The following is a 26,931-nucleotide window of genomic DNA, read 5'->3' as shown; positions in this document are numbered from 1 at the left end:
CAATTCCATCATTCAAATCATTGACACATAACATAAAAAGAAGTGGTCCTAGCATAGACCCCTTGGAACTGGCAGTCAACCAGAAAAAACTCCCTTTATTCCCACTCCCGCCTTCTGCCAATCAACCAATGCTTTATATATGCTATTATCTTTCCTGTAATACCATGGGCTCTTAACTTGTTAAGCAAACTCATGTGGCACCTTGTCAAAGACCTTCTGAAAATCCAAGTACAAATCATCAGCCGATTCTCCTTTGTCCATCCTTGCTATTTCTTCAAAGAAATCCAACAGATTTGTTAGGCAAGATTTTCCCTTAAGGAAACCATGCTATCTGGCCTATCTTATCCTGTGCCTCAAAATACCCCAAAACCACATCCTTAACAATCATTTTTAACATCTTCTCAACCACTGATGTCAGACAAATTGGCCTTTAACTTTATCAGAATCAGTTAATTCTTGAAAGATCATTACTAATGCCCCCACAAACACTTCAGCCGCCTCTTTCAGTCATCTGGTCAGGTGACTTATCTACCTTCAGAGCTTTTTTTTCCAAGAACCTTTTCCCTAGTAATAGCAGTTTCAAACTTCTGCCCCCTGATACTCTCAAACTTCTAGCATACTGCTGGTGTCTTCAGTGAAGACTGATACAATATACTTTATTCAGTTCATCCTACCATTTCCTTCCCTTCCCCCTTACGACCTCTTCAGTATATTCCAGTGGATCAACTTCTACTCTTGCCTTTATTTACACTTTATCTGAAAGAAACTTTTGGTATCCTTATAAATATAATTGGCTAGCATAACTCATTATTCCATCTTTTTCTTTGACTTTTTTAGTTGCTTTTTGTTGGTTTTTAAAAGCTTCCAAGACCTCTAACTTCCCACTTTTTTTTTTGCTCTCTGGCTTTTATGTTGGCTTTGACTTATCTTGTCAGCCATGGTTATGTCATCCTGCCTTTAGAATACTACTTTCTCTTTGAGATGCATGTATCTCGAGATTTCTGACTTGCTCCCAGAAATTCCAGCCATTGCTGCTCTGCTGTCATCCCTGATGGTGTTCTTTTATAATCAATTTGTGCCGGCTCTTCTCTTGTGCCTTTGTAATTCCCTTACTCCACTGTAATACTGATACACCCAACTCTAGCTCTCCCTCTCAATTGCAGGGTGCATTCTATCATGTTATGATCACTGTCTCCAAAGGGTTCCTTTACCTTAAGCTCTCTAATTAATTCCAGTTCATTGCACAACTTCCAATTCAGAATAGCTGATCCCTTAGTGGGCTCAACCACAAGTTGCTCTAAAAAGCCATCTTGTAGTTATTCTACAAATTCTCCATCAGTACCAACCTGATGTAATTTGCAATCTATAGGCATCTTATAAATCCCCTATTGCTACTGTAACATTGCCCTTTTGGCATGCATTTTCTATCTCTTGTTATAATTTGTAGACCACATCTTTACCACTGTTTAGGGATCTGTATATAACTCCCATCAGGGTCTTTTTACCCGTCGAGCCAATCCACCCCCTTTGTCTACCTGCCTGTCCTTTTAATACAATGTGTATCCCTGGACATTAAGCTCCCAGCTATAATCTTCTTTCAGCTATGATATAGTGATGCCCAGGACGTTATACATGCCAATCTGTAACTGTGCTACAAGTTCATCTACCTTATTCTGTATACTGCACACATTCAAATATAACTTATTCAGTCCTGTATTCGCCCTTTTCGATTTTTGTCTACCTTTTAACTCATCCAGTTGACCACAATTTTTCCCTATCATCAGCCTCTCCTTGCTAGGAGTCTCACTACACATTGCTTCTGTTTGTAAACCAAATACCCCATCCTTGGCACTATCATTCCAGTTCCCATCCTCCTGCGAGATTAGTTTAAACCCTCTTGAACAACTCTAGCAAATTCTGCTTGGGGCACAGGTATAGTTGTGTTTATTTTCTTGAGTAGTAAAACCATTGATTGAGTAGTTACTGCTTTAAGTTCAAGGACGAGGGGGGAGAGGAAATGGGGACTTTAATCATCATGTAATTGATTTTAGCTCAATGCAGTAAGAAACACGTCATCTGGTCTTGTAGGCCCAAGTTAGAAGCAAAAGGATGGGATTGTTTAGATTGCATTGTGTGCACCGTGAACAAGTGCTGAATTGAGCTCAGGTTTGATCCTTTCTTTGTTTCTGAGCGTTTAGCCTGTTGACATTCACTGTGAAGGTTCACATGATTGAGAGGTGTTCTGTGATGGAGAGCACCAGTTGCCCATAGAGTCATCCCACAGTGAACAGTTGACACCATCAGAAGAATGCTTTTCAAATGATTCGGGGATGCAGAACAAATGTGGAGTGGCATTGAGTAACACAGCATGTAATGTAGCAGGTTAATTGAGATCTCAGTGGGAAGGCCATTAAATTGGCAAAGCACTAAACTATTTAGTGATCCCAATGATTAGGTTCACAGTAAAATGAAAGGTCATAAAGAAAAGATGGTGCTGTTTATTTCAGGTTACCAGTTTGTATCATTTCAAACAATATTACATTGGCATTGTATTTTTTCAAATTTTTATTTACTCAGCATTTTCTGTTTTTTTTGCGGGAGTTGTGTGTTATCTTAGAATGCCTGATTTAATTGAAGCAACTCATGGATCTGTAATTGAACTAGCTCAGCAAATGTGAGCAAAGGAACATGATGAGAATGGAGTTCATGTGATTTCTTTTTCTTCTAACTAAATCTGATTGTAATATCCCAGAATATGAGTTGGGAGAATGAGGTATTTCACACCATTTTATCTTTAGTGTTTTTTCAAGCTTGTCTTTTTAATTGAAACAATTCCAGGAAAGCTTGCCGTCAGCAAAATGAGGCAAGATTGTGGGTTCAGTGCAATAGTTCTAATGATGGTAAATCTATATCGACCAGATGCCATCTGTGTTTCATTTAAACAATATTTGAACCAATAGTATTTCCTTTAGTTGGTATTTATTTCTCGTCCCATTCTATCTGCCCTATGAGTCCTATTCTACATATCCATGTAACTGATTCTGTCATGCAGCTGTATGCATTGGGCAGAAACCTGTTGCCATCAGTTGCTGGTTTGTGAAATAACAAAGAAGTCCCCACCACTTTCTTTGACTCAAACTTATCCAAAAGTCTTCAACATACTGAGTTTTAGATATGAGTTCAAGATTAATGTGATGAGTAGATTCAGATTTATATTTATTTATCAGACATTTCATTACATTATTACATTGAAATGTAACCCTCAGGCTCGCCCAGCTCACATTCGTCTAAGCAAATCAGCCTTCGGCCCTGCCATGTATGGATGCGGTGTAATGTACCCCAGTTACAAACCCCCACACAAAATATCAGACAGTATACCATATGCAATTAAATGATAGGCTTTATGAATCTTAATCTGAATATAAGGTTGGTAATGAAAATAAGCAAAACAAAACAAACCAAGTCAAAGTCCCAGTTCGAGCTCACTCAGTAGTCATTCTTCTACTATTGATCCCCGAACATTGCTGACCTTCAGACCCTCAGATCTCAGTCCACTCCATCCAGTGGTCTACCAGCAGTCTCCATGCATCTTCCCTCTTCATCTCTCCTCGACAAAAGACTGCAAAAACCCAGCTCCCAGACACACAAGAAAGAACAAAATTTCCTCATTGGCTAACCCCTGCATACCAAACCCCATTATCTCCTAGCCATAACCCAATCATTGCTGCTACCGAGAATCCGTTACATCTGCAGTGAACATTACAGAGAAGCCATTACAGAAACATGAAATGCATCGTTTGTGTTAACAGCCAACACAGCTAAGGATATGCTGGCGGCAGCCCGCAAGTGTTGCTGCATTCTGGGACGAACATGACTATTTAGTGCTAATCTCCTTTTTGTACAAATAAATAGATCTACATATTTACATACATATATACATACTATACAAAAATAAGTCCTGATGTAAATGGTGACTGTCTGTTCCTGTCCACAGATGTTGCCTGACCTGCTGAGTTCCTCCAGCATTTTATGTGTGTTACTCTACATATTTCACTGTTATTGAACAATTTTGACTGCAGTTAACTGCTGACATTAAGTGCTATGGAAATCGGTTCATCTGTCAAATGTAAAATGATTGACATTTGGATTCAAGATCATTGCAGCTGGGAGTAGCTAGTTTGCTTGTATGTGTCAGATTTGGCACCCTTATGAAGACTAGCCTAGTTAATATAGTTTTCAGCTTCCTCATAATTACCCTGCACTTTGTACATATTGGGAACTGGCTTTTTGCTTTCAGCTGATGTTTATTAACACCGTCACCATAGCATCTTTTTAGAAAGTGTACATAGAGCTGTTAGTGCCCTTTTACCAGGAAGCCATGAAATTCATTATATGCACCCATCTAATCTCAGCAATGTTACATAAACCAAAATTAACCTCTTGAATTATTGTGATATTGTAATTTCATGACCTTGGGATTAGCAGGCCATCTTAAAGAGCTGCAAACCTGGTCTACAGAGATGGACCACAGCGGTAATCCACATAATCAAGGGCATGCTGTCTATCTGACTACAGTGTCTGCAGCTCTAGTAGTCTAAGGCCAATGATGGAAATTACCATTGGTGTGAAGAGATTTCTTGTCATCTGCCCTAAATGGGCAAGTTTTTATTTTGAGTTTTCTGTGGTGCAAGGCACCCTTGCCAATGTTTTCATTACAGTATTTACATTCCCACACTTTTAGCCACCTATGTGGCACTCTGTTTCATACTTAAATACCATTCTTGAGGGGTATACACCCTGCCACCCTACTCTTCAACTCCCATGGGAGAAGAACTTTAAACTGTGGTCCTTCCCCACTGGACCCTTGCGCTGGCCGCACCAAGTTTCAGTGCGTCCCTCAGCACGTATTCCTGCAGCCAAGAATGTGCCAGTTGGCAGCATTCTCCCACAGACCTCTCTGTGTGCTAGTAGACCATCAAGTTTCGGGCCGACCAAAGAGCATCTTTCACCGAGTTGATGATCTGCCAGCAGCACTGGATGTTGGTCTCTCTCTGCGTTCCCAGGAACAGCCCATAGATCAAAGAGTCCTCTGTTATGCGGCTGCTGGGAATGAACCTTGACACTGTCCCTTCCAACCTACACACCATCTCCGTGAACTCAGTGTGCAAAGAGGTGGGTCACTGACTCCTCCTCACTATAGTCCTCCCGTGGGCAGTGCGGTGTGGAGATGACATTCCAGACGTACAGGAGGGATCTGACTGGGAGGACCCCTCTCACCGCCAGCCAGGTGAGGTCTTGCTGCCTGTTGGTGAGGTCTGGCAATGAGGCATTTTGCCAGATGAACTGGACGGTCTGCTCAGGGAACCACCCCACCGTGTCCATCACATCCTTCTCCTGCAGTACCTACAAGACATTTCGTGCTGACCACTGCCTGATGGCCCTGTCAAAGGGGTTGACCTGGAAGAACTTCTCTACGAAGGACAGGTATGGCGGCAATGACCAGCTGACTGGGGTGTTGTGCAGGAATGGGGCTAGACCATCCTTTGTAGCCAGGGCAACAGGTAGGACCTGGGCATAGAGTGGTACTTGGTGCTCACGTAACTGGGATCCACATCCAACCTGATGCAGCCACATACGAAGCTGGCCATCAGGGTGAGGGCAACATTGGGAGCGTTTTTGTTCCCATTGTCCAGGGACTTGTGCATGATGGCCCATCTGACCCGCTCCATCTTGGATCCCCAGATGAATCTGAAAACGGCACGGGTGATTTCCAAGCTGCAGAAGTGGGGAATGGGCCACACTTGCGCCAAGTACAGCAGCCCTGAGAGCACCTTACAACTGATGACCAGGTTCTTGCCCGTTATCGAAAGGGAGCGCCCTCCCCACAGTCCCAGTTTCTATTTCACCTTGGCAGTCTGCTCCCGCCAGTTCTTATAGCACACCTCAGCCCCTCCAAACCAGATCCCCAACACCTTCACGTGATCAGACCTGATGATGAAGGGGGCACTGGATCGGTTAGGTCAGTTGCCGAAAGAGCATGGCTTTGCTGTTCATGTGGTTGACCCTGGCCCCCGATGCCAGCTCAAATTGTTTGCAGATGTTGATCAGCCTGCGAACCAACCTCGGATCAGAGCAAAGACGATGACGTCGTCCATGTACAGGGAGGTTTTGACTTGGGATCCTCCACTGTCTGGCAGCTTCACACCTCTGATGCCCTCATCCCTCTTGATGGCTTCAGCAAAGGGTTCTATGCAGCACACAAACAAGACGGGAGAGAAGGCAGCCCTGCCTGACTCCAGACCTGATGGGGAAGCTGTCTGTTTCCCACCCGTTAACCTGGACTGCACTACAGACGTCTGTGTAGAGCAGCTTGATCTAATTCCGCATTCCCTCCCCAAATCCCATTTTGGAGAGTACATCCGCCATGTACGTGTGCGATATCCTGTCGAAGGCTTTCTCCTGGTCCAAGCTGACCAGGCAGGCGTCCACCTCCCTGTCCTGCACGTAGGCGATGGTGTCCCTCAGCAGCGCGAGGCTGTCTGAGATCTTCCTGCCCGGTACAGCACAGTCAGACTTGACCCTGTTGGCGATAGCCTTGGACAGGATCTTGTAGTTCACATTCAGGAGTGAGATGGGCCTCCAATTTCTAATGTCCTTCCTCTCCCCCTTCTGCTTGTGATGATGCCCTTCTTCATGGATTCTGACATGCTGCCAGCCAGAAGCATAGCATTGTACTCTTCTAGCAGGTCAGGGCCCATCCAGTTCCACAGAGTCGAATACAACTCAATTGGTAAGCCGTCGCTTCCTGGAGTCTTTCTTGACTCAAAGGAACAGATGGAGCCAGTCAGCTCGTCCAGGGTCATTGGCTGCTCCAGACTCTCCTGCTTGCTGTTGTTTAAGACCTGCGTGATAGACGACTGGAGGCTGTAGAGTCTGTGGCCTTTTCACTGTACAGACCAGCATAGAAGGACTTGCAGATCCTCGGTATGTCTGTCTGTGAGGACGCGACTGAGCCGTCCTCTTCCTTAAGGTTGTGGATCACAGAGCTCCCCTTGTGCACCTTTTGGAAGAAGAAGCGAGAGCATGTATCGTCCTGCTCCACGGTTTGGACCCTCGATGGGAAGATGATCTTGGAGGATTCGGCAGCAAAGTGCTGGGCTTGCCGGCCCTTCACCTCCCGCAGTTCCTCCCTGACATCCACCCCCCTCGACTGCAGAAGGAGGAGTTGCTGCAACTCTGTCTGGAGTTTACACAGTTCCCTCTGCCCCGCCTTGCTTTCTGGGTACCCTTGTGGATGAAGAACCTCTTGATGTTCTCCTTGGTGGCTTCCCCAGTGAACCGGGGAATCAAAGAAGGCTTTCAAGGTTGTCCAACCTGTGTAGTCCTTCTCTAGTTCCTCGATGTTCTCTGGGGTCAGCAGTTTGACATTCGGCTTCCACTTCCCCCTACCTGCCTTCCAGTCCTCCTGTAAGTGACAGGTGGCTCGCAGAAGGCAGTGGTCAGAAAACACCGGCATGACGTCGGTGGATCTGACCGTGACTGACTCTGAGAGGAAGAAGAAGTTAATCCGGGAGCGGGCTAAGCCGTCCGATCGTGTCCAGGTGGCTTTGTGGCTGTGCTCCACCTGTGGGGGTGCCAAAAGAATCGCGCAGCTTGGCTGTCTTAACCATTTCCATCAGGACTCTGGAGGTACTGCCCAGCCTGCCATCAGCACTGCCGGATCGTCCAGCCATATCAGTGGTGCAGTTGAAGTCTCCGACCGGGACATCACCAGCAGCGGTGGGAGCTGCTCAAGCCGCTTGCTCCGCACAGGGGAGGTGTAAATGTTGATCAGCCGGAGTGGAGTGCCCTGGTATTTGACATCTGCTGCCAGGAGGCACCCAACAACTACCTCTTTAACTTGGGTGATGGAGAAGTTGCCTCCCATAGTAGAATCCCCAGGCTGAGAGCGTGACAATCATTGCCCCCCCCCCCCCCCAACCACACTGACAAACTCTGGGTCTACCACCGTGACCACCTCCAGTAGTCCGCACTCCTGAAGGAAGGTCACGTCAGCCTCTACAGTGTCCAAGTACATTTAAGCATGCCAGTTTAATGTCCGCCATCCTTTAAAGTTCTTTATTTCAGCTGCTCGCTGTCCTTATCTTCGCAGTCCTGTCCACGGCCTTTATGAAGTCTTTCCCCTTCTGTGGGCACAGGAATTGCAGGTCATTCTCCACTGGGTGTGGCAGTTGTGCTTTTGAGCCTGGGGGCTTGTTGTCTCGCCTGCTTCCCCTTCTGGCTGCGGGGCGCCAGATGTGACTCTGCTCGTGGATTCCCGGAGCTGGGTGTCTCTGCTGCTGTCCGCCTCCTGTACTTGTACTTGGGGGATGCCCAGCAGATGTTCTTCACTCTCTCTCCTTCTCTCCTCCTCTCTGCTGGTTTTGCCCGCTGCTTCCTCTGCTGAGGCTGCTGGCCTCCCCCAGCTCCTTCCTCCTCTGAAGTGGACAGGTTACCGGAGACTGTGCAGTCGGTCCCCTGCCCTTTCCTTCCCGTTCTCCTTCTGCTCCTTTTGGGCCTCTGCGTTTGCCCACAGTGCTCCAGCCTTCCTTGGTGGCCCTCCGCCTTATGGTTCTTGCACATCACAACCCTGCACTGGGCTGCGATGTGCCCCGCCTTGCTGCAGTTGCAGCACACCCTGGGTTCCCCCATGTACGCCATGAAGCCTCGGTTCCCTCCGATGGCGAAGACTGAGGTGGGAGGGGTGGTGGATGACGCAGCTGTGAGAGTCCACCTTCAGCATCACCTTGATCTGCCACTTGCTGGTCCAGATGCCCAGGCTGTCCTTCATGTCCAGACTAGTTCCTACGCTCTCCACATACCGAGTGAGGAATGTAAGGAGGTCCACCACCGGCACGTGTGGATTAAACATCTGAACCATGACAGTATGTTACTGCTGGGGAGCGGCAAAGAGGGGCTGTGCTTTTAGCAGCAACAGTGGTGCCTCTCTCCCCTTCTCTCGAAATTGCTGGTGCAGCCTCTGCCACCCTGAGGGTTGCTGGAAGGTGACATCAAAGAAGGCAGCAAAATCCTGTACACAGTAGATGTCCTCGGCCGTAAATACACAACACTCCATCAAGACCTTCCAGATGAACGTCTCCCTCATGAAGCCGGTGCCCTCATTCTGGTCTCGCACTGTCAGTCTGGCAGTGTTCTTGATCCCTGGACTTCGGGCCAATGCGCTGGTGCCTGCAGCCATCCTCTTCACCACTGTCATCACTGGAAAGGGATGTTAGATTGGGAGCCAGTCAGCTTTAGGATCCACCCCAGCGTCAGCGCAAAATCTTCTCCGCCTTCCAATCACCGTGAGTCCCCAAGGATACTGCACTTGATCTTAGCCAAAAAGTCATAAAACAATATAGTACGGATACAGGTTTACATGCGTCCAGGTGCTGACCCAATTCATCCCAATTTCCTTCATTTGTCTGGTATCCCTGTAAGCCATACACCTCTAAGTGCTCACGGTAGTCATGGTAAGCTTTAATATGCAGATAAGCTAAAAAAAAAAATAATCAGGTTGGTGCTGTATCTCAAGAGAAGAAAATCATATAATGCTTATGAGGTGGCTTTTTAGAGCAGCAACATGATCTAGCCCCCTCTGGAAAAGGCAATTCTGGATTTGGTGATTTGATTAAGGAATAAAGATTAAAGAACACTTGGGAGGCACTGATCAATATATGGCAGAATTCACCCTGCAAATTGAGAGGGAGAAGTTGAAATTGGATATATCAGTATTAGAATGGAATAAATGGAATTGCAGAGGCATGAGAGAGGAGCTTGCCAAAGTTGATTGGAGTGGGACCTGAGCAGAGATGATGCTGGAGTAGCAATGGCAGGAGTTTTTCAGAATCTATGTTGTGAAATTTGGTAACTTACTGGCAACAGTATAATGCAATACATGATAAATGTAGAAAAAGATGAACTACATTAAATATATACGTATATCAAATAGTTAAATTAAAAATGGTGCAAAAAAACTAATAATTTTAAAAAGTGAGGTAAATGTTCATGGCTTCGAAGTCCATTTAGAAACCAGATGGTAGAGGGGAAGAAGCTCTACCCCACTATTACAGCACAGGGTTTTATTCTGGCATTGTCTGTAAAAAGTTTGTACATTCTTCCCATGACTGTGTGGGTTTCCTCCAGGTACTCTGATTTCCTCCCACAGTCCAAATTCATAACAGTATGTGCTTTGTTTTTCTAAAAGAAAGTCTTGTGATTGGGCTACGATTGCTGGGTGTTGCGGCTTGTTTGGCTGAAAGGGCCTGTTCTGCACTGTATTGCTATATAAAGAAGTAGCATTGTAAAGGGAGGATGAGGCAAATGGCAGCCATGCAATATCAAAAACAGCAGAAGAGAAGCCATACGATATTGCAAAATGTAGCAGGAATCTTTTAAAAACCAACAGAACTGGGGGAGGAGAGGAGAAACAGTAAGAGGAGAAAAGATAATATAAAGGATACCAGAAGTTTTTTTTAAAACAGATATATAAAAAGAAAGTACACTGACTACTGGAAAAAATTGCTGGATATGCAACAATAGGGACAAAATTAATGAATAAGTATTTTCATTCAAACTTTATAACCATATAACAATCACAGCACGGAAACAGGCCATCTCGGCCCTCCTAGTCCATACCGAACTCTTAATCTCACCTAGTCCCACCTACCCGCACTCAGCCCATAACCCTCCACTCCTCTCCTGTCCATATACCTATCCAATTTTACCTTAAATGACACAACTGAACTGGCCTCTACTACTTCTACAGGAAGCTCATTCCACACAGCTATCACTCTCTGAGTAAAGAAATACCCCCTCGTGTTTCCCTTAAACTTCTGCCCCCTAACTCTCAAATCATGTCCTCTCGTTTGAATCTCCCCTACTCTCAATGGAAACAGCCTATTCACGTCAACTCTATCTATCCCTCTCAAAATTTTATATACCTCGATCAAATCCCCCCTCAACCTTCTATGCTCCAATGAATAGAGACCTAACTTGTTCAACCTTTACTGTGTTCAACTTACTTGTTCAAACTTTACTGTGGAAGATACCAGCAATGGGCCAGAAATTAGAAAGTCAGGAGCAGGTGTAGTCACTTTTATTAAGGAGAAGCTGCTTAGGAAGCTGAAAGGTCTACGATGGATTGCACCCCAGGACTCTGTAAGAGGTAGCTGAAGAGGTTGCAGAGACTTTCGTAGCGATCTTTCAAGCATCACTAGAGGCAGGAATAGTTCCAGAGGACTGGAAAATTGCAAATATCCCTCCAGTCTTTCTGTAGAAGCTAGTTTCTAGTTAATTTCTGCCCATTATGTTTTGTGTTTTTCCCCTTATTAATTTCTTGGTCCACTGAATTCCAAAATCTTCTAGTCTTTGAGCTTGCTGCTCTTTTTAATAATATTATAAACATTTTTCCTTTTTAATCTTGTACAGTCTTTAACTTCATAGTCACCTCTATTTTTTTCTCCTCTTTGGACTTTTGTACAGAAAATTTAGGTATAGGAGCCTAAAAGACAGATGGTCAACATTTTAAGAATAGCTTCTTCATCAGATTTCTGAGCAGTCAATGAATCAACTCATGAACACTTAACTCAATTCTTTTGCTCTTTTTATTTTTGCACTTCTTATTTAATTTATATATATTATTGTAATTTATAGATTTTTTTAGGTATTGCAGTGTATTGCTGCCACAAAACAGATTTCATGACACCTATCAGTGATATTAAACCAATATTAATTCTCATTCCATTTTTAGGAATAAGTACAGTTTGTTGACGCATGGCCAAGTGCTTAAGGCGTTCATCTAGTTATCTGAAGGTCGCTAGTTTGAACCTTGTCTAAGGCTGCATGTATGTCCTTGAGCAAGGCACTTAACCACACATAGCTCTGTGACGACACCAGTGCCAAGCTGTATGGGTCCTAATGCCCTTCCCTTGGACAACATTGGTGGCATGGAGAGGGGAGCCTTGCAGCTTGGGCAATTGTCGGTCTTCCATTTTAAAAAAAAAACACCTGCCCAGGCTTGCACCCTGGAAACTTTCCAAGGTGCAAATCCATGGTCTATTGAGACTAACAGAGGCCTACTACTACAACTTGTAAACTAATTCTAGAATTGTTAACCTTGTTTACTGTCAATTCTTGTAATGTAGATTCCCAATCTGCAGCAACAGTTCATACCTTTGTGTGAGGTACCGACTAGAGAGGGTGCAATATTAGTTCTATTAGGAAACGAGTTACGACAAGTGACGGAAGTGTGGGTAGTTTGGGTCACTTTGGGTCTAGTAATCATAATGCCATTAGTTTCAACTTGGTCATGGATAAAGATTAATCCTCGGATTAAGGTACTAAACTGGAAAAAGGCCAAATTTGAAGAAATGAGAAAGGATCTAAAGTGTGGATTGGGACAGGTTGTTCTCTGGCAAGGATGTGATTGATAAGTGAGAGACCTTCGAAGGAAAAATTTTGAGAGTGCAGAGTTTGTATGTTCCTGTCAGGATTAAAGGCAAGGTGAATAAGAATAAGGAACCTTGGTGTTCGAGGGAGTTTGGAAATCTGATGAAGCAGAGAGAGAGATGTATGACAGGTACAGGCAACAAGGAGCAAATGAAGTGCTTGAGTATAAAAAGTGCAAATTATTTAAGAAAGAAATCAGAAGGGCTAAAAGAAGACATGAGGTTGCTTTGGCAGTCAAGGTAAAGAGCTTCTACAGGCATATTAAGAGCAAAAGGATAGTAAGGGATAAAATTGGTCCTCTTGAAGATCAATGGTCAGCTATGTATGGAACCAAAAGAAATAGGGGAGATTTAAATGGTTTTTTTTTGCATCTGTATTTACTAAGGAAACTGGCAAGGAGTCTATGGAAATAAGGCAAACAAGTAGTGAGGTCATGGAACCTATACAGCTTAAAGAGGAGGAGGTGCTTGCTGTTTTGAGGCAAGTCAGAGTAGATAAATCCCCAGGACCTGACAGAGTATTCCCTCAGACCTTAAAGGAGACTAGTGTTGAAATTGCAGTGGCCCTGCAGATATATTTAAAATGTCGGTATCCACGGGTGAGGTGCTGGAGGATTGGAGGTTAGCTCATGTGATTATGTTTTTTAAAAAAGGCTCTAAAAGTAAGGGGAAATTACAGGCTGGTAAGTTTGACGTAAGTGGTGGGTAAATTATTGGAAGGAGTACTAAGAGATAGGACCTACAACTATTTGGATTGACAGGGACTTATTAGGGAGCGTCAACATGGTTTTGTGCGTGGTAGGTCATGTTTAACCAATCTATTAGAGTTTTTCAAGGAGGTTACCAGGAAAGTGGATGGAGGGATGGCAGTGGAAGTTGTCTACATGGACAATTTCCTTTAACAAGGTCCAACTTGGGAGGTTAGTTAAGATTCAGTCTCTAGGGATACATGGTGAGGTAGTAAATTGGATTAGACATTGGCTCAATGGGAGAAGTGGTAGTGGAGGGTTGCTTCTCTTAGTGGAGGCCTGTGACTAGTGGTGTGCCACAGTGATCTGTGCTGGGTCCATTGTTATTTGTCACCTATATAAATGATCTGGATGATAATGTAAATTGGATCAGCAAATTTGCTGATGATACAAAGGTTGGAGGTGTAGTGAACAGTGAGGAAGATTTTCAAAGCTTGCAGAGGGATTTGGACCAGCTGGAAAAATGGGCTGAAAAATGGCAGATGGAGTTTAATGCAGACAAGTGTAAGGTATTGCACTTTGGAAGGACAGACCAAGGTAGAACATACAAGGTAAATGGTAGGACACTGAGGAGTGCAGTAGAACAGAGGGATCTGGGAATACAGATACAAAATTCCCTGAAAGTGGTGTCACAGGTAGATAGGGTTGTCAAGAGAGCTTTTAGTACATTGGCCTTTATAAATCAAAGTATTGAGAATAAAAGTTGAAGTGTTATGGTGAGGTTGTATAAGGCATTGGTGAGGCCGAATTTGGAGTTTTGTGTACAGTTTTGGTCATCTAATTACAGGAAGGGTATTAATAAGGTTGAAAGAGTGCAGAGAAGGTTTACAAGGATGTTGCCAGGACTTGAGAAGCTGAGTTACAGAGAAAGGTTGAATAGGTTAGGACTTTATTCCCTGGAGTGTAGAAGAATGAGGGGAGACTTGATAGAGGTATATAAAATTATGATGTGTATAGATAGTGAATGTAAGCAAGCCTTTTCCACTGAGGCTAGAAGAAGGGAAAAAAGCAGAGGACATGGGTTAAGGGTGAAGGGGAAAAAGTTCAAAGGGAACATTCTTCACACAGTGGTGTGAGTGTGGAATGAGCTGCCAGATGAAGTGGTGAATGCAGGCTCACTTTTAACATTTAAGAAAAACTTGGACAGGTACATGGATGAGAAGGATACAGAGGGATATAGTCTAGGTCCGGGTCAGTGAAACTAGGCAGAAAAATGGTTTGGCACAGCCAAGAAGGGCCAAAAGGCCTGTTTCTGTGCTGTAATGTTCTATGGTAGTAATTGTTATGTTTTTTTTAAACACTTGTCATTTGTGATCATTGCTCCAGAAAGATCCCTTAATTACTTATTATTAATTAACCCTTTTCATTTCCAGATAAATGCCCTCTGTTAGTATTAGATCCTCAGCATATTGACCAAGAGTATAATTCTAGACTAAACGGGGCTGACTATGAGAGAGACTTTTATGCTCTGTATAAAAGTACTGTCAATTAAGGGAAGGAAGGGCAGTTGCACAACTCCCACCAATGTTTCTTTCTCAAACCCTCCCCGCTCCCCCCCAGCATTCTTTAGTTACAGACAACACACACAAAATGCTGGTGGAATGCAGCAGGCCGGGCAGCATCTACAGGAAGAAGTACAGTCAACATTTCGGGTTGAGGCCCTTTGTCAGGACCAATGGAAAAAAGAAATAGCAAGAGATTTGAAAGTGGAAGGGGGAGACCTGAAATGATGGGAGAAGACAGGAGGGGGAGGGACGAAGCTAAGAGCTGGAAAGTTGATTGGCAAAAGGGACACGCAGTTGGAGAAGTGGGTGTATCATAAGGTGGAAGGCCTTGGAAGAAAGAAAGGGGGAAGGGAGCATCGGAGGAAGATGGAGAACAGGCAAGGAGTTATTGTGAGGGGGGGGAACAGAAAAAAAATATATATACAGTTGTGGGGTGTGTGTGTATAATATATAGAAAAATAGGGATGGGGTAAGAAGGGGAGGAGGGGCATTAACAGAAGTTTGAGAAGTCAATGTTCATGACATCAGGTTGGAGGCTACCCAGACAGAATATCAGGTGGTGTTCCTCCAACCGGAGTGTGGCTTCATCTCGACAGTACAGGAGGCCATGGATAGACATAACGAAATAGGAATGGGGCGTGGAATTAAAATGTGTGGCCACTAGGAGATCTTGCTTTCTCTGGTGGACAGAGCGTAGGTGTTCAGTGAAACGGTCTCCCAGTCTGCGTTAGGTCCCACCAATATATGGAAGGCCACACCAGGAGCACCAGACGTAGTATATCACATCAGCCGACTCACAGGTGAAGTGTCACCTCACCTGGAAGGACTGCCTGGGACCCTGAATGGTGGTGAGAAAGGAAGTGTAAGGGCAGGTGTAGCACTTGTTCCGCTTGTACTTACACTTCCTCCCTCGCCACCATTCAGGGCCCCAGACAGTCCTTCCCAGCTTTTAGCTTCATCCCTTCCTCTCCTGTCTTCTCCTGTCATTTTGGATCTCCCCTCCCACTTTCAAATCTCTTGCTATCTCTTTTTTCCATTTGTACTGACAAAGGGTTTCAACCCGAAACGTCGACTGTACTTCCTATTGATACTACCTGGCCTGCTGCATTCCACCAGCATTTTGTGTGTGTTGCTTGAATTTCCAGCATCTGCAGGTTTCCTCATGTTTGCATTCTCTAGTTACAGTCAGGTTTTGTGAACTATTTGGCTTTCTGAGCTGAGATTCTTTTTCTCTGCCTTTTACCCCCATCGTTTAATGGGTCTCTCTCTTTTATCAGTTCTAAAAGTTAATTCTGGAATATTGAATTCTCATCAATTTGCACCCTGTCCATAAGATCATATTTGTTTCTACTTGCGCTATTAATTCACTAGTCATGTTAGCGATATTGTGTGCATTCAGACAGCTTTGTGCGTTGTCAGTTTTTTTTGTTAATTCTTGCCTGACTAGTTAACATTATGCTCTTTCAACTAGATCATATCAAGCCTTATTTGAGAAGGACACCATGACAGATTTGTAAGTTACTCTGGGTCAAAAGAATTAATTCTGCCAGACCTGACAGTTGTATCACATAATAGGCGGCAAGGCTCCAGGTTGCTTTGCTGCTTCTTGAGCACACAATAGTGTTTGAAATTCAAAATAATGACTGTGAATACGTTGATCTTAGTTATTTAAACTTTATTCAGTGACTCAGCAAAGTTACAGAATTTATCTCTGTAAGGATATCAATGCCCCAGTCTGTATGTTATTCTCTTTGCAATTGGTTTCTTATTTTAAAAAATTATTATTTTACAGCCTGTGAAAAAGAAGAAGATAAAGCGTGAAATCAAGATACTGGAAAATCTCCGTGGGGGTCCCAACATCATCAAGCTGCTAGATGTGGTAAAAGACCCCGTGGTGAGTAACTGTGTTGACATATTCTCCAGATTAAAAGTAAATCTTGCCATTCAGCTTTATGAAAGTGCATGTTTGCCGAGGTTCACATTGCTCAGATGATATTGCATTGCATGCTATTTTGTAGCATTGAGGCAAACCCATGGCAATGCTCAACCACATTGCTCCAGGATGTCATTCAGATCACTATCAAGTCAGAGCACTTTCATTTGGTGAGGTATTGAACTGGAACCTCGATTCTTGTTTAGTTGAAATGGATATTAGGGATCTATTGGGGATGACCAAAGTTACATAGGATTTTTCATTTCCTCCCCTTTCAATTAACCTATCAGAATTGGTTTAACTTATCACTGTTGCTGTGTGTAAAAGCTACCATTTTGGATCATATGAGAATATTGCATATGTTAATCAGAGTTAAGTGATTTAAGAAGATGTTCTAAAGCTTAAGGTCTAATTGGTTCCAGGATAACATTTTTAAACTTGTTCAATGTCTCCAATTTTGTTTATTTGCCCTGACTTTACTATACAATGCTAATAGTGTCTGTTGGGTGTTCATGAAAATGTAGAGTTCAGCATGGCATGATTACTTAAAGTACAGGATATGTTGTTGCTTCTGTCAAAATCCACCATTCTTGCATCATAACTTTCTACTTTGAGTTTTAATTGACAGCTATCCCATTCACTAGCAAGAGACATTTAAGCAGAGAAGCAGGATGGTTCTGTAATGATCTGGCCTTTTTAAAGATGGCAGAACCCAAAATACTAGTATACATACAGTAAACTTTTGATTTGTTTCTCTCTGCACCTTGTGTCACATTGCCATTTCTTTAACATTCTTCTGTTTTTGAAGCCAAGTTGCTAGCTCGATGCTTAGCCCAGCACAATGGAAAGCGTGCAAGGAACCAGCCAGATTTGAACCCAGGTCCACTCTCCTCAAAATCCATTGCAGATGCCACTACACCACCAGCTGGCTATACAATAAACTAAAACTGCAAATTAAATTTCACGCCACTCTCTGTGAAGCGTTTATACATTCTCCCTTTGACTACATGGGTTTCCTCTGAGTGCTGTGGTCTTTTTCCTCCTGCATTTCAAAGACATGCTAGTGTTAGGTTAATTGGTCATGTGGTTTTAATAGGGCAGCATGGGTTATTTGTTACTGTGCTGTATCTCTAAATAAAATAAAATCCTGATGTTCTGTCAAATGTAGCCCCCCACTTCCTACACACATACGCATCTATATTCTGCCCTTTGCCAATTTATCCCTCAAAGTGAGGGGTAGAAAAGTTCAGTGACCTGGATTAAAGAATCTCTTCAGTCCCCCTATTCAACAAGAACCGTTGATTGTTCAGTGGAATGTGGTTGAAACTGAGGGATGAACAATATTGTCTTTTTGGTTTTTCTTCTCCCTAGCCAGGTTTAATTACTATTTCTTCTAAACTTGTTATTATTCTGGAAAAAGATGTGCATCATAATTTATGTACACAATGAAGCATAATGCTTGAAAGATCATTCAGATCAATTTTAGTCATGGCTGCGAAATGGTAAAGGAGCAACGGGAAGGAAGAGTTGTCTTGGGTTGTTCTTTGGTTTTAGCTGGTGGCTAGTCTGAGAACAGAATTACAGAATCCTGGGAATTGATGAAGCATATCTGGTTGAGAGTTCATTGCGCAATCCATTAAATGGAGAGGGCCGTTAGCTTAACAAGGGACTAACCCAAAGTGACATTCTGAAATGTATTTTTAACTGCTACTTCACAGTATGTAATATTGACCACTATGACATTATAAACTTTATTGCCTGTAGCAGTTTCTGTTGACTATTTGTGGTAAATCATGGTTGATTCCTGGCACATTGTGCCTTCAGCTATATGCTGTATCTTACACAGTGATCTTGTTCTTTCCACAGTCGAGGACTCCAGCTCTTGTTTTTGAGCACATTGATAACACTGATTTCAAGGTGAGCTTGTAGATTTGTGCATCAGAGCAGTTATTGCATTTATTGATGTTACTGTTTGGTTTGCACTTGTGTACAGCTTTACTAACACATGCTGAATTTTCCTCCAATCTCACCCTACCACACTTCCTGCCATCCCTTTTTCCCCTCTCTTTGTCTAGCAACTGTATCAGATCTTGGTGGATTATGATATCCGGTTCTACATGTATGAGATTCTCAAGGTGAGTTACAAGCCATAAGATTCTTCCAGCTAATCAATTGAATTGTGCTTATTGATTCTGTATTCTAGCTTCTTTCTGCTTTTGTTCCCTTTTAGGTCATCCCTGCCGTGTCAGTGCCCTCCCCACCACCACCATCATTCACAGATGATTCTTTGGCAGGAAATAATTCTATACAGAGACTGGCGTGGGCCCCAGGCTCCTCCCACACCAATGTTTGCATCACTTGGTGGGTGTCCAGCTAGTGATTGACATTCAAGTGGTGGCAAGCCCCTCACTTCTGGATAAAGCAATATGAGCTTCATCTGGTCTGGTTGAGAGCAGGCGCTTCTCTTCCCTTCCCTCTGCCAATGTAGGAATGTGGTGCTTTCTTCCTGCTGTTGAAAGCATGCACTGATGAAACACAGGGCAAAATGGAAACAATATAAATGCTAATGATACATTGACTGTCTCTCATTTTAACACTAACATGTCCAACAACAAAACTGAAATTAAGTTCCTTCTGATAGGTTATATTTGATCATAGTGAAGTTCAGGGGAATTTATGTTGTGAATAGCATTTATTTGACAGGTCACAGCAATCCCAGATGTTGATTTTTTTTTTGTTGTTTGCTTCCTGTAGTACTTCTAGGTAATTGTGATAATTGGAAGCCAGTTATTCCATTCTGAAGATTGGTTGCTCTGGAACAGCTGGTAACTAGCTTGAGACATGGAGCATGTTGTCCACATTACATTGTGGTAGCAGAATGGGAGGGAACAAAACACTGTTGAATAAAGGCATGAACTTGTACTACTCATTACTTATACTTTTGTTCTCATAGGCCTTGGACTACTGCCACAGTATGGGCATTATGCACAGGGACGTGAAGCCGCATAATGTGATGATCGACCATACCCAGAGAAAGGTATGAGAATGACTGCAGGTTAGGCTGCTTCAGCAGTTTTATGGGGGTTAGTGGGCAGACTGCAGTATAATAAAGGAAACCTGCAAGTACTACTTCTGAATGCTACCTTGTATGGTAAGTCATGACTAAATGTTTTGTGTTGATCAAATTGTATTTAATATGGTCCTTTGTAATGTGTTGTACTCAGCTGTTGTCAGAAAGTCTAAACAAGGCTTAAGGTGAAACGTCTGTGAAAGTGAATCAAATTTTTTAAACTTGGGACACAGAAATTGCATACCTCATAGGTACATGCTTGTGCTGGTCTCGTATTTTATGATGGCATTTCAACTTGCGTTTACTCTTGTTTAATTTTTTGTATCAACAAATTGAAAGATCATTGTTGTTTCCAGTGATATTACTGAGGAAATTCCCTTTTGATGTTAATAACTTGAAAATGTGCTGTTTCCAGTGTTGGAGTTCTGAACTGATCCTGTGGGATTTTGTGGAAGTTGTACTTCTGACTATTTAACTCAACAAAATGGTGTCAAGAGGAATACTGTATGCCCTTTAGCTCATAATGTCTGTGCAGACCATGACACCAAATTAACTATCCCATCTACCTATACATGATCCATTTCTTGCACACTAAGTGGCCTGAAACATCAATATCCTTTCTGCTCCTCTCTTTCTCTCTCTACTTGCTGTCCTCCCATCCCTGGACAGGTTGTAGTTCTGCATTGCAGGCACTTGCTATTCTGTATTTAAATAAATCTCACTGTTCAAGTATCCTTGAACTCCTCCCTTTCACTTTAAATTTATGCCCTTTAGAATTTAACATTTCCATTAATAGAACATAATTATGTTTATTGCTGTACATTAATATGTACAGCATATTGCAGGCGCTTCGGCCCACAATGTTGTGTCGACCTTCAAACCCTACCTCCCATATAACCCCCCACCTTAAATTCCTCCATATACCTGTCTACTAGTCTCTTAAACTTCACTAGTGTATCTGCCTCCACCACTGACTCACGCAGTGCATTCCACGCACCAACCTCTCTGAGTGAAAAACCTTCCTCTAATATCCCCCTTGAACTTCCCTCCCCTTACCTCAAAGCCATGTCCTCTTGTACTGAGCAGTGGTGCCCTGGGGAAGAGGTGCTGGCTGTCCACTCTGTCTATTCCTCTTAATATCTTGTATACCTCTATCATGTAATACCTCTCAAATTTTATAAACTTCTATTTGGTTATTCCTCAACCTCTATTCCAGAGAAAACAAACCAAGTTTATCCAATCTCTCATTATAATCAATAATTCTAATTCAGTCAACATTCTGGTGAGATTAATTCCTTGCATCTGCCTTCTTGTCACCTTTTGAAGGCCCCCAGAATTGTTGATCCTCAATTCTGCCCAAATTCTGTACTTGCATTTCTCCCTCTTCCTTCTAACATTACTGCGCCTTCCTCAATCAATACTTCACCTTTCAGTTCCCTTCAGATGCTTCAGACACAACAGAGAAAGATGTAAAATAGGTGTGTGAGTAACATGGGGAGACTGTCACAGCAGCATTTAGAGAGCGTGTCCTGCAGAAGGTCATCCAGAGAAGCAATATGGGTTGAGCTTGGAAGTAAGAAAAGTGCAGTCATACTATATACTCTCAATAGTCCGTGGGAGGTAGGGGAGCAGGAATGTAAAGATTCTTATGATTATAAATATAGCATAGTGGATTCTTCAAATTTTTCTTTGCGGTTGATATTTATAATATCCTTCCTATTTTTGGCTATGCTAAATCTATGAGATGGAATAGGTTTACATTCCTGTTGAAAAGTCAGTTAATTAGTCAATTCATTTCCAAAGAGGAATTGTGATAACAATATTGTGGCTCATTTTGTAAACAGCTTGGGCTGAGCTGAGTTCCATTGTGCACATTGTTGTGGAAACTTGTATGTGTTTGTCATCTTACAGTATGCTGGCTCCATCTAGTGTTTGATTTTAAAGTGTTTTGTTTTTGATGAAGGGTCTCAGCCCCAAAACGTTAACTGTTATTCATTTCCCTAGATGCTAGGTGACCTGCTGAGTTCCTCAAACATTTTGTGTGCATTGCTTCGAATTTCCAGCATCTGCAGAATTTTTCTTGTTTTTGTTTTGTTTCTGTCCATTTTTGTCTTTTCTTGAAGAATGCCAGCAGAAGGTGAATGGGCAAGCTATGGCAATTTGTGTAGCTCCAGCACGTCACCTGATACTTGACTGACTATTCCAATTTATTTTACAGCTTCGGTTAATTGACTGGGGACTGGCTGAGTTCTATCATCCTGAGCAAGAATACAATGTTAGAGTGGCCTCCAGATATTTCAAAGGTCCTGAGCTGCTAGTTGATTACCAGGTACAACCAGAAACAGTGAATCCTGGATTATGCTGTATTAAGATTGTAATGTCCCGCTGGAGTGGAGGGCTGTAGGTCCATGTCTCTCTTGCTGCACTTTGGTTCCCATTTTCTCCTCTTGCCTCCCCATTCTGTGTCACTCTCATTCTTCATGAAAGTACCAAGGTTCCCTTCCTGAGCCCCTTACTCCCTTCTATATACAAACTATTTGGAAAGCAATCCCAATTACTCTTCTTTTGGCTTTCTTGCCACTGGCTTCTTTCCAACCTTAATTTCATAGACTGATCCTTTTTTATGCATTTTTTTAATGAAAACCACAAATTCCATTTAAAACAAATCCTGCATGTTTTTTAAAAAAATTTTTGTTGTGTGGTAGAAGTTGAGTTATTACCTGACTAGAATTTTGAACATTGCCATCCTAAGGCAAATTGTCAAAGGGCCAATTAGTAACATGTTAATTGGAAAGCTTAACTTGAAACATTTGAGAGTGAATGAATAAAAAGGGGTGGACTTTATTATAGTTGTCAGTTTCTGTACTGTCCTATTGGTGAAATAAGGTAATTTAAGGAATAAAATGACGTAGGGGATATTATAAATGCATTCTTTTAACTTGATTACAATATCAAGTCAAAGTAAATGGTCAAATGCACAGGTGCAGTGAAAAGTTTGCATGCCGCAGCGTTATGAAAACATGGTGTCAGATGCACAGCATTCACAAAACATAAATTGTGTACAATGTATTTAATTTTAACAAGAAAAACATCGATTAAAGCAAAAAAGAACAGTCCGATATAGTCCTGCTAAAGGATCTTAGGCCAAAATGCTCTTTATTCATTTCCATAGATATTGCCTGACCTGCTGGGTTCCTCCGGCATTTTATGTGTTTTGCTCTGGATTTTCTGCATCTGCAGAGAAGTCCAATATAGTGCAGGCTGATCAAAGTTGTCAGTGTTGCGGTACTGTAATGTTTAGGGTTGGGCTAATTGGTTCAATAACTGAATGGCTATTCTTGAACTGATAGTGTTGGACTTAAGGGTTCTGTACCAGCTGCCAGATGGTGGCAAGGTCTGAATGGTGGGTATTTTTGATAGGTGTGGCAGCCTTTAGGTAGCACCTTGTGTAGCTCTACTGATGGGAACCATGTATTGGGCCATGTCCGCTACTCTCTCAACCTCTTGCATTCCTGTGCGTTCAGATTTCCATACTGAACTGTGATACAATCACTCAGGCTATTTTCAATGTCTGTAAAAGTTTGAGAGTGTTCAGTAATCTACCAAACCTCCTAGGAAGTAAAGATGCTGGCCTGCCGCCTTTGTGATTGCATCTATTGATGGGACCAGGACAGGTCATCTGATATGTTAATACTCGGGGATCTAAAGCTGCTGGGTTAGAGTAATCCAGCATGGATACAGGTCCTTCAGCCTCCTCATTCTTGTTGACTAAGGTGCTCACTTGCACCTTTTGGCCCATGTCCATGTGTTTATCCATATGTACCTGCCTGTTCCATATCTGCACCAACCTGTGTCAGGATGTTGCCCCTTTGATCCCTTTTAAATCATTTCCAACTTGTCATAAGCTCGTGCTCTCTAGGTTTTTGTTACTTTTCCATGGGGGAAAGAGACTGCATTTGCTCTATGTCCCTTGTGATTTAATACATCTGTTACTCTTAGGCAAATTGGTTTATTATCACATGTATAGAGGTGCAGTAAAAATTTTGTCTTGCATATCATTCATACAGATCAATTTATTGTATATGTAAATCTTTAGTTGAAACTTGTGGGTGAACCTTGCCATAATTGGTGTCAAACTCAGTCAAAGATCTCAGGGCAATGTAAACCCAAGTCATGCCAGATACTATGGTTTTTAATTCATTTTTTGTTTTGTCTAACCACTATCATCCTAATCTGCCTTTTATTTTTCCAGATGTATGATTATAGCCTTGACATGTGGAGTTTGGGGTGTATGTTGGCCAGTATGATATTTCGTAAGGAGCCATTCTTTCATGGACATGATAACTATGATCAGGTAGGGTTTTGATGCTGAAGGCAGAAAACACTAACATTTGACAAGTTGGGCGGCATCTGTGGAGAGAAAATTGTTACTATCTCGTGTGAATGATTTTCATTAGGATCAGAAAAATTAGAAATGAAACACATAAATTTCCAGGAAATCTCAAGGGATGCAGCTAACAAGGGGAAAAAACAAACAGTTGAGACTGGAGGACAAATACTGTTGGTATTGGCTAAGAGCATGGGGAAGGTGCTTAATAGTTCAACACTCCCTGCCAGAAAGTGACTGGCTGGAAATCGTCTCGCAGTTAAAACAGATGCCTTGCTAAAGTTTGCTGTTTGCTTTGGATCTTAATGTAGATTACCCATTTCACTGAATCCAATTTCAGTCACATCGGGTAGCATCTGTCAAGTGTGGCTTATTGATTTTAATTCAATGTCACCATTGTTACAGATGTATATTTAACAATGTAACTGCTAAATTTTTCCTTAAACAGCATCGCATAAGGTTTTGCATTCTCTTAAGAATCAAACTCTGTTGCCCCAAACACCCAGGGTTTACTTTCCCATTATTCACAAGACTGCAATTCAGTGAGAATTGTCAAAATCCGTTGCAAAATGAGTTTCTTCACTGTTAGACTTTTAACCTGATCTGTCCAAAGCACTTCAGCAGAGACCCACTATTGTGGAACCCTAACTTGTGTCATCTCAGCTGGCACTTGCCTCGAACATCCTCCGTTGTTGCTTCAGACTTCAATTTGCCCTAGGTTTTGAAACATTTAATCTTGCTTTGTATTCCAATCAAAATCTTATGGTTTCAAAGAAATTCCTCGATTGTAAGACAATAGTTGGTGTGTACAACTTGGAAACAGTAATGGTCACCATGGTATTGTCGAACGTTACAAGTAGTTTTAGTTCCTTCAAAACTAATATTAAACTAATGTGAAACTAGGTGTCACACTTGTCAATCTAACATGCTGATATTCAGAATATTTTTGCACTAAATAAATGGAGGTAACTCTGCTTAAAATATAGTAAACAAAGAATCAGGTTTAATATCACTGGCTTATGTTGTGAAATTTGTTGTCTTTGTGGCAGCAGTACAATGCAATACATAATAGAAAAAAGTCATGAATTACAATAAGTGTATATACAAAATGGTTAAATTAAATAAATAGTGCAAAAAATAGAAAAAAAGTAGTGAGGTGGAGTTCATGGTTTCAATGTCCGTTCAGAAATCGGATGGCAGAGGCGAAGAAGCTATTCCTGATTCATTTATTGTGTACTTTCAGGCTTCTGTACCTCCCTCTTGATGATAGCAATGAGAGCGAGGCATGAGCTGAGTAATTTGGGGGGGTGGGGGGAAGTATGCCACCTTTTTGAGGCATCACTCCTTGAAGATGTCCTGTATACTACAGAAAATGGAACATTTTCTTAAAATGGGGAGAAAGCTGATCCTGATGTATCTTCCCTTGGAGGAGAATATATTCATTTGGTTGCTCTCCAAATGAAAGTGACTAAGGATAGGAAGTTTTCTTATTATATTGAGTACCAATTCTGGCATTTGTATGCAAGTCGGATAACCCAGATCTTTAAGTTATTTTCAAAAGCATGCCTCATCAACAGTTATAAAAGTGAATGTAGGTGGCCATTGTCTCTTCAGTTTTTTCCATTAAAAATCAATGAATGGATCACATTATTCTGCTGTCATTGAGTGCATGTGAAGATACTTTTGACTTTTCTTCCTTTCAGCTTGTTCGCATTGCCAAGGTTTTAGGAACTGATGAATTGTTTGACTACCTCAAGAAGTACCACATCGAACTGGACCCTCGGTTTAATGATACTCTTGGCCAGTGAGTTGAATAATTGAGTAAAATACTACAAAGTTAATTTCAGAAACTTGATTTACTTTTGGTTTAAGATGATGTAGGTATTGAGCAAGAGACTGGAACCAGAAATGGGTTCTGCAATCCAGATGGGGAAAAAGAATAAGTGGATGCATTTGATGTGTGATATGATTCTCAATGAGAATATGCTTTTAAAAGGAAAGTAAATGGGTTTATTTTAAGGCTACTTATATTTTACGAACTACATGTTAAATGCTCATTATTTGACACTTTCTTAGCTGTATCCAGATCACATTCATGTGGCATATTCACTTTTAAAGAGCATTTGCTCTTCCTTAGGCATTCTCGAAAGCGTTGGGAGCAGTTTATTCACAGTGAGAATCGGCACCTGGTTAGTCCAGAGGCCTTGGATTTGTTGGATAAACTACTTCGTTATGATCATCAGCAGAGACTCACAGCTAAAGAAGCAATGGAGCATCCATACTTCTGTAAGTATGAGAATAACCAGCACTACAGAAATTCTCGAAGCTGGGTGCTGCCACTTTATCCAAAATTTCTGTAGCTCAGTCTGACATGGAGTATTTGCTGGAAGTAGTATTTCTATACATTGTAATCTGGTAGTGTTACAACTTCTCACAACTTAATAAAATCGGGAGGGGGCACATTAGCACGCTTTCTGTACTCCACCCCCATCTCTTGCTGAATAGAGTTTTGATTTCTGGTGTTGTGGTAAAAGGTTATTATCAATGATGAGTGTTCCTCTCCCTCACTTCTCATATCTACGTAGCCAGATAATTAAAATTTATATCGTATCCTATCTGAGAAGTGCCAGAATAGAAATTGGAAATGCTATCAGAGATGTAGAGCTAAGGTGGAAAGTTGCCTCTTTCCAGCATTCTGGCAGCAGGTTATTTGGCACCTCATGCCTATGCTTCCATTCATTCACATCTTTTATCTTGGTACCACTTGCCTGCACTGACCTTTGTGTCCCCTGATTCCTT

General features: G+C 42.2%; 1 protein-coding gene across 3 annotated transcripts in view; it reads left to right on the top strand.

Moving 5' to 3' along the window:
* csnk2a2b (casein kinase 2, alpha prime polypeptide b) overlaps positions 1-26,931 on the top strand; it is a 60,426-nt gene that overhangs the window by 24,117 nt on the left and 9,378 nt on the right. For 2 of the 3 annotated variants that reach the window (XR_009516226.1, XM_059992567.1), the window contains exons 3-10: positions 16,535-16,636; positions 18,542-18,592; positions 18,751-18,810; positions 19,629-19,712; positions 21,964-22,074; positions 23,998-24,099; positions 25,836-25,936; positions 26,270-26,418. Coding sequence is in view for 2 of the 3 variants with exons in the window: in XM_059992567.1 (XP_059848550.1) it covers positions 16,535-16,636; positions 18,542-18,592; positions 18,751-18,810; positions 19,629-19,712; positions 21,964-22,074; positions 23,998-24,099; positions 25,836-25,936; positions 26,270-26,418 (760 nt within the window). In the remaining variant the exon portion in view is untranslated. The remainder of the gene's footprint in view (positions 1-16,534; positions 16,637-18,541; positions 18,593-18,750; positions 18,811-19,628; positions 19,713-21,963; positions 22,075-23,997; positions 24,100-25,835; positions 25,937-26,269; positions 26,419-26,931) is intronic. The other variant, XM_059992568.1, reaches the window with a different exon arrangement.

The sequence above is a fragment of the Hypanus sabinus genome, chromosome 17, assembly GCF_030144855.1.
Source record: "Hypanus sabinus isolate sHypSab1 chromosome 17, sHypSab1.hap1, whole genome shotgun sequence".
Taxonomy (NCBI): domain Eukaryota; kingdom Metazoa; phylum Chordata; class Chondrichthyes; order Myliobatiformes; family Dasyatidae; genus Hypanus; species Hypanus sabinus.
Note: the sequence above shows the minus strand (reverse complement) of the source record. Positions and strands in the feature narration are given on the sequence as shown.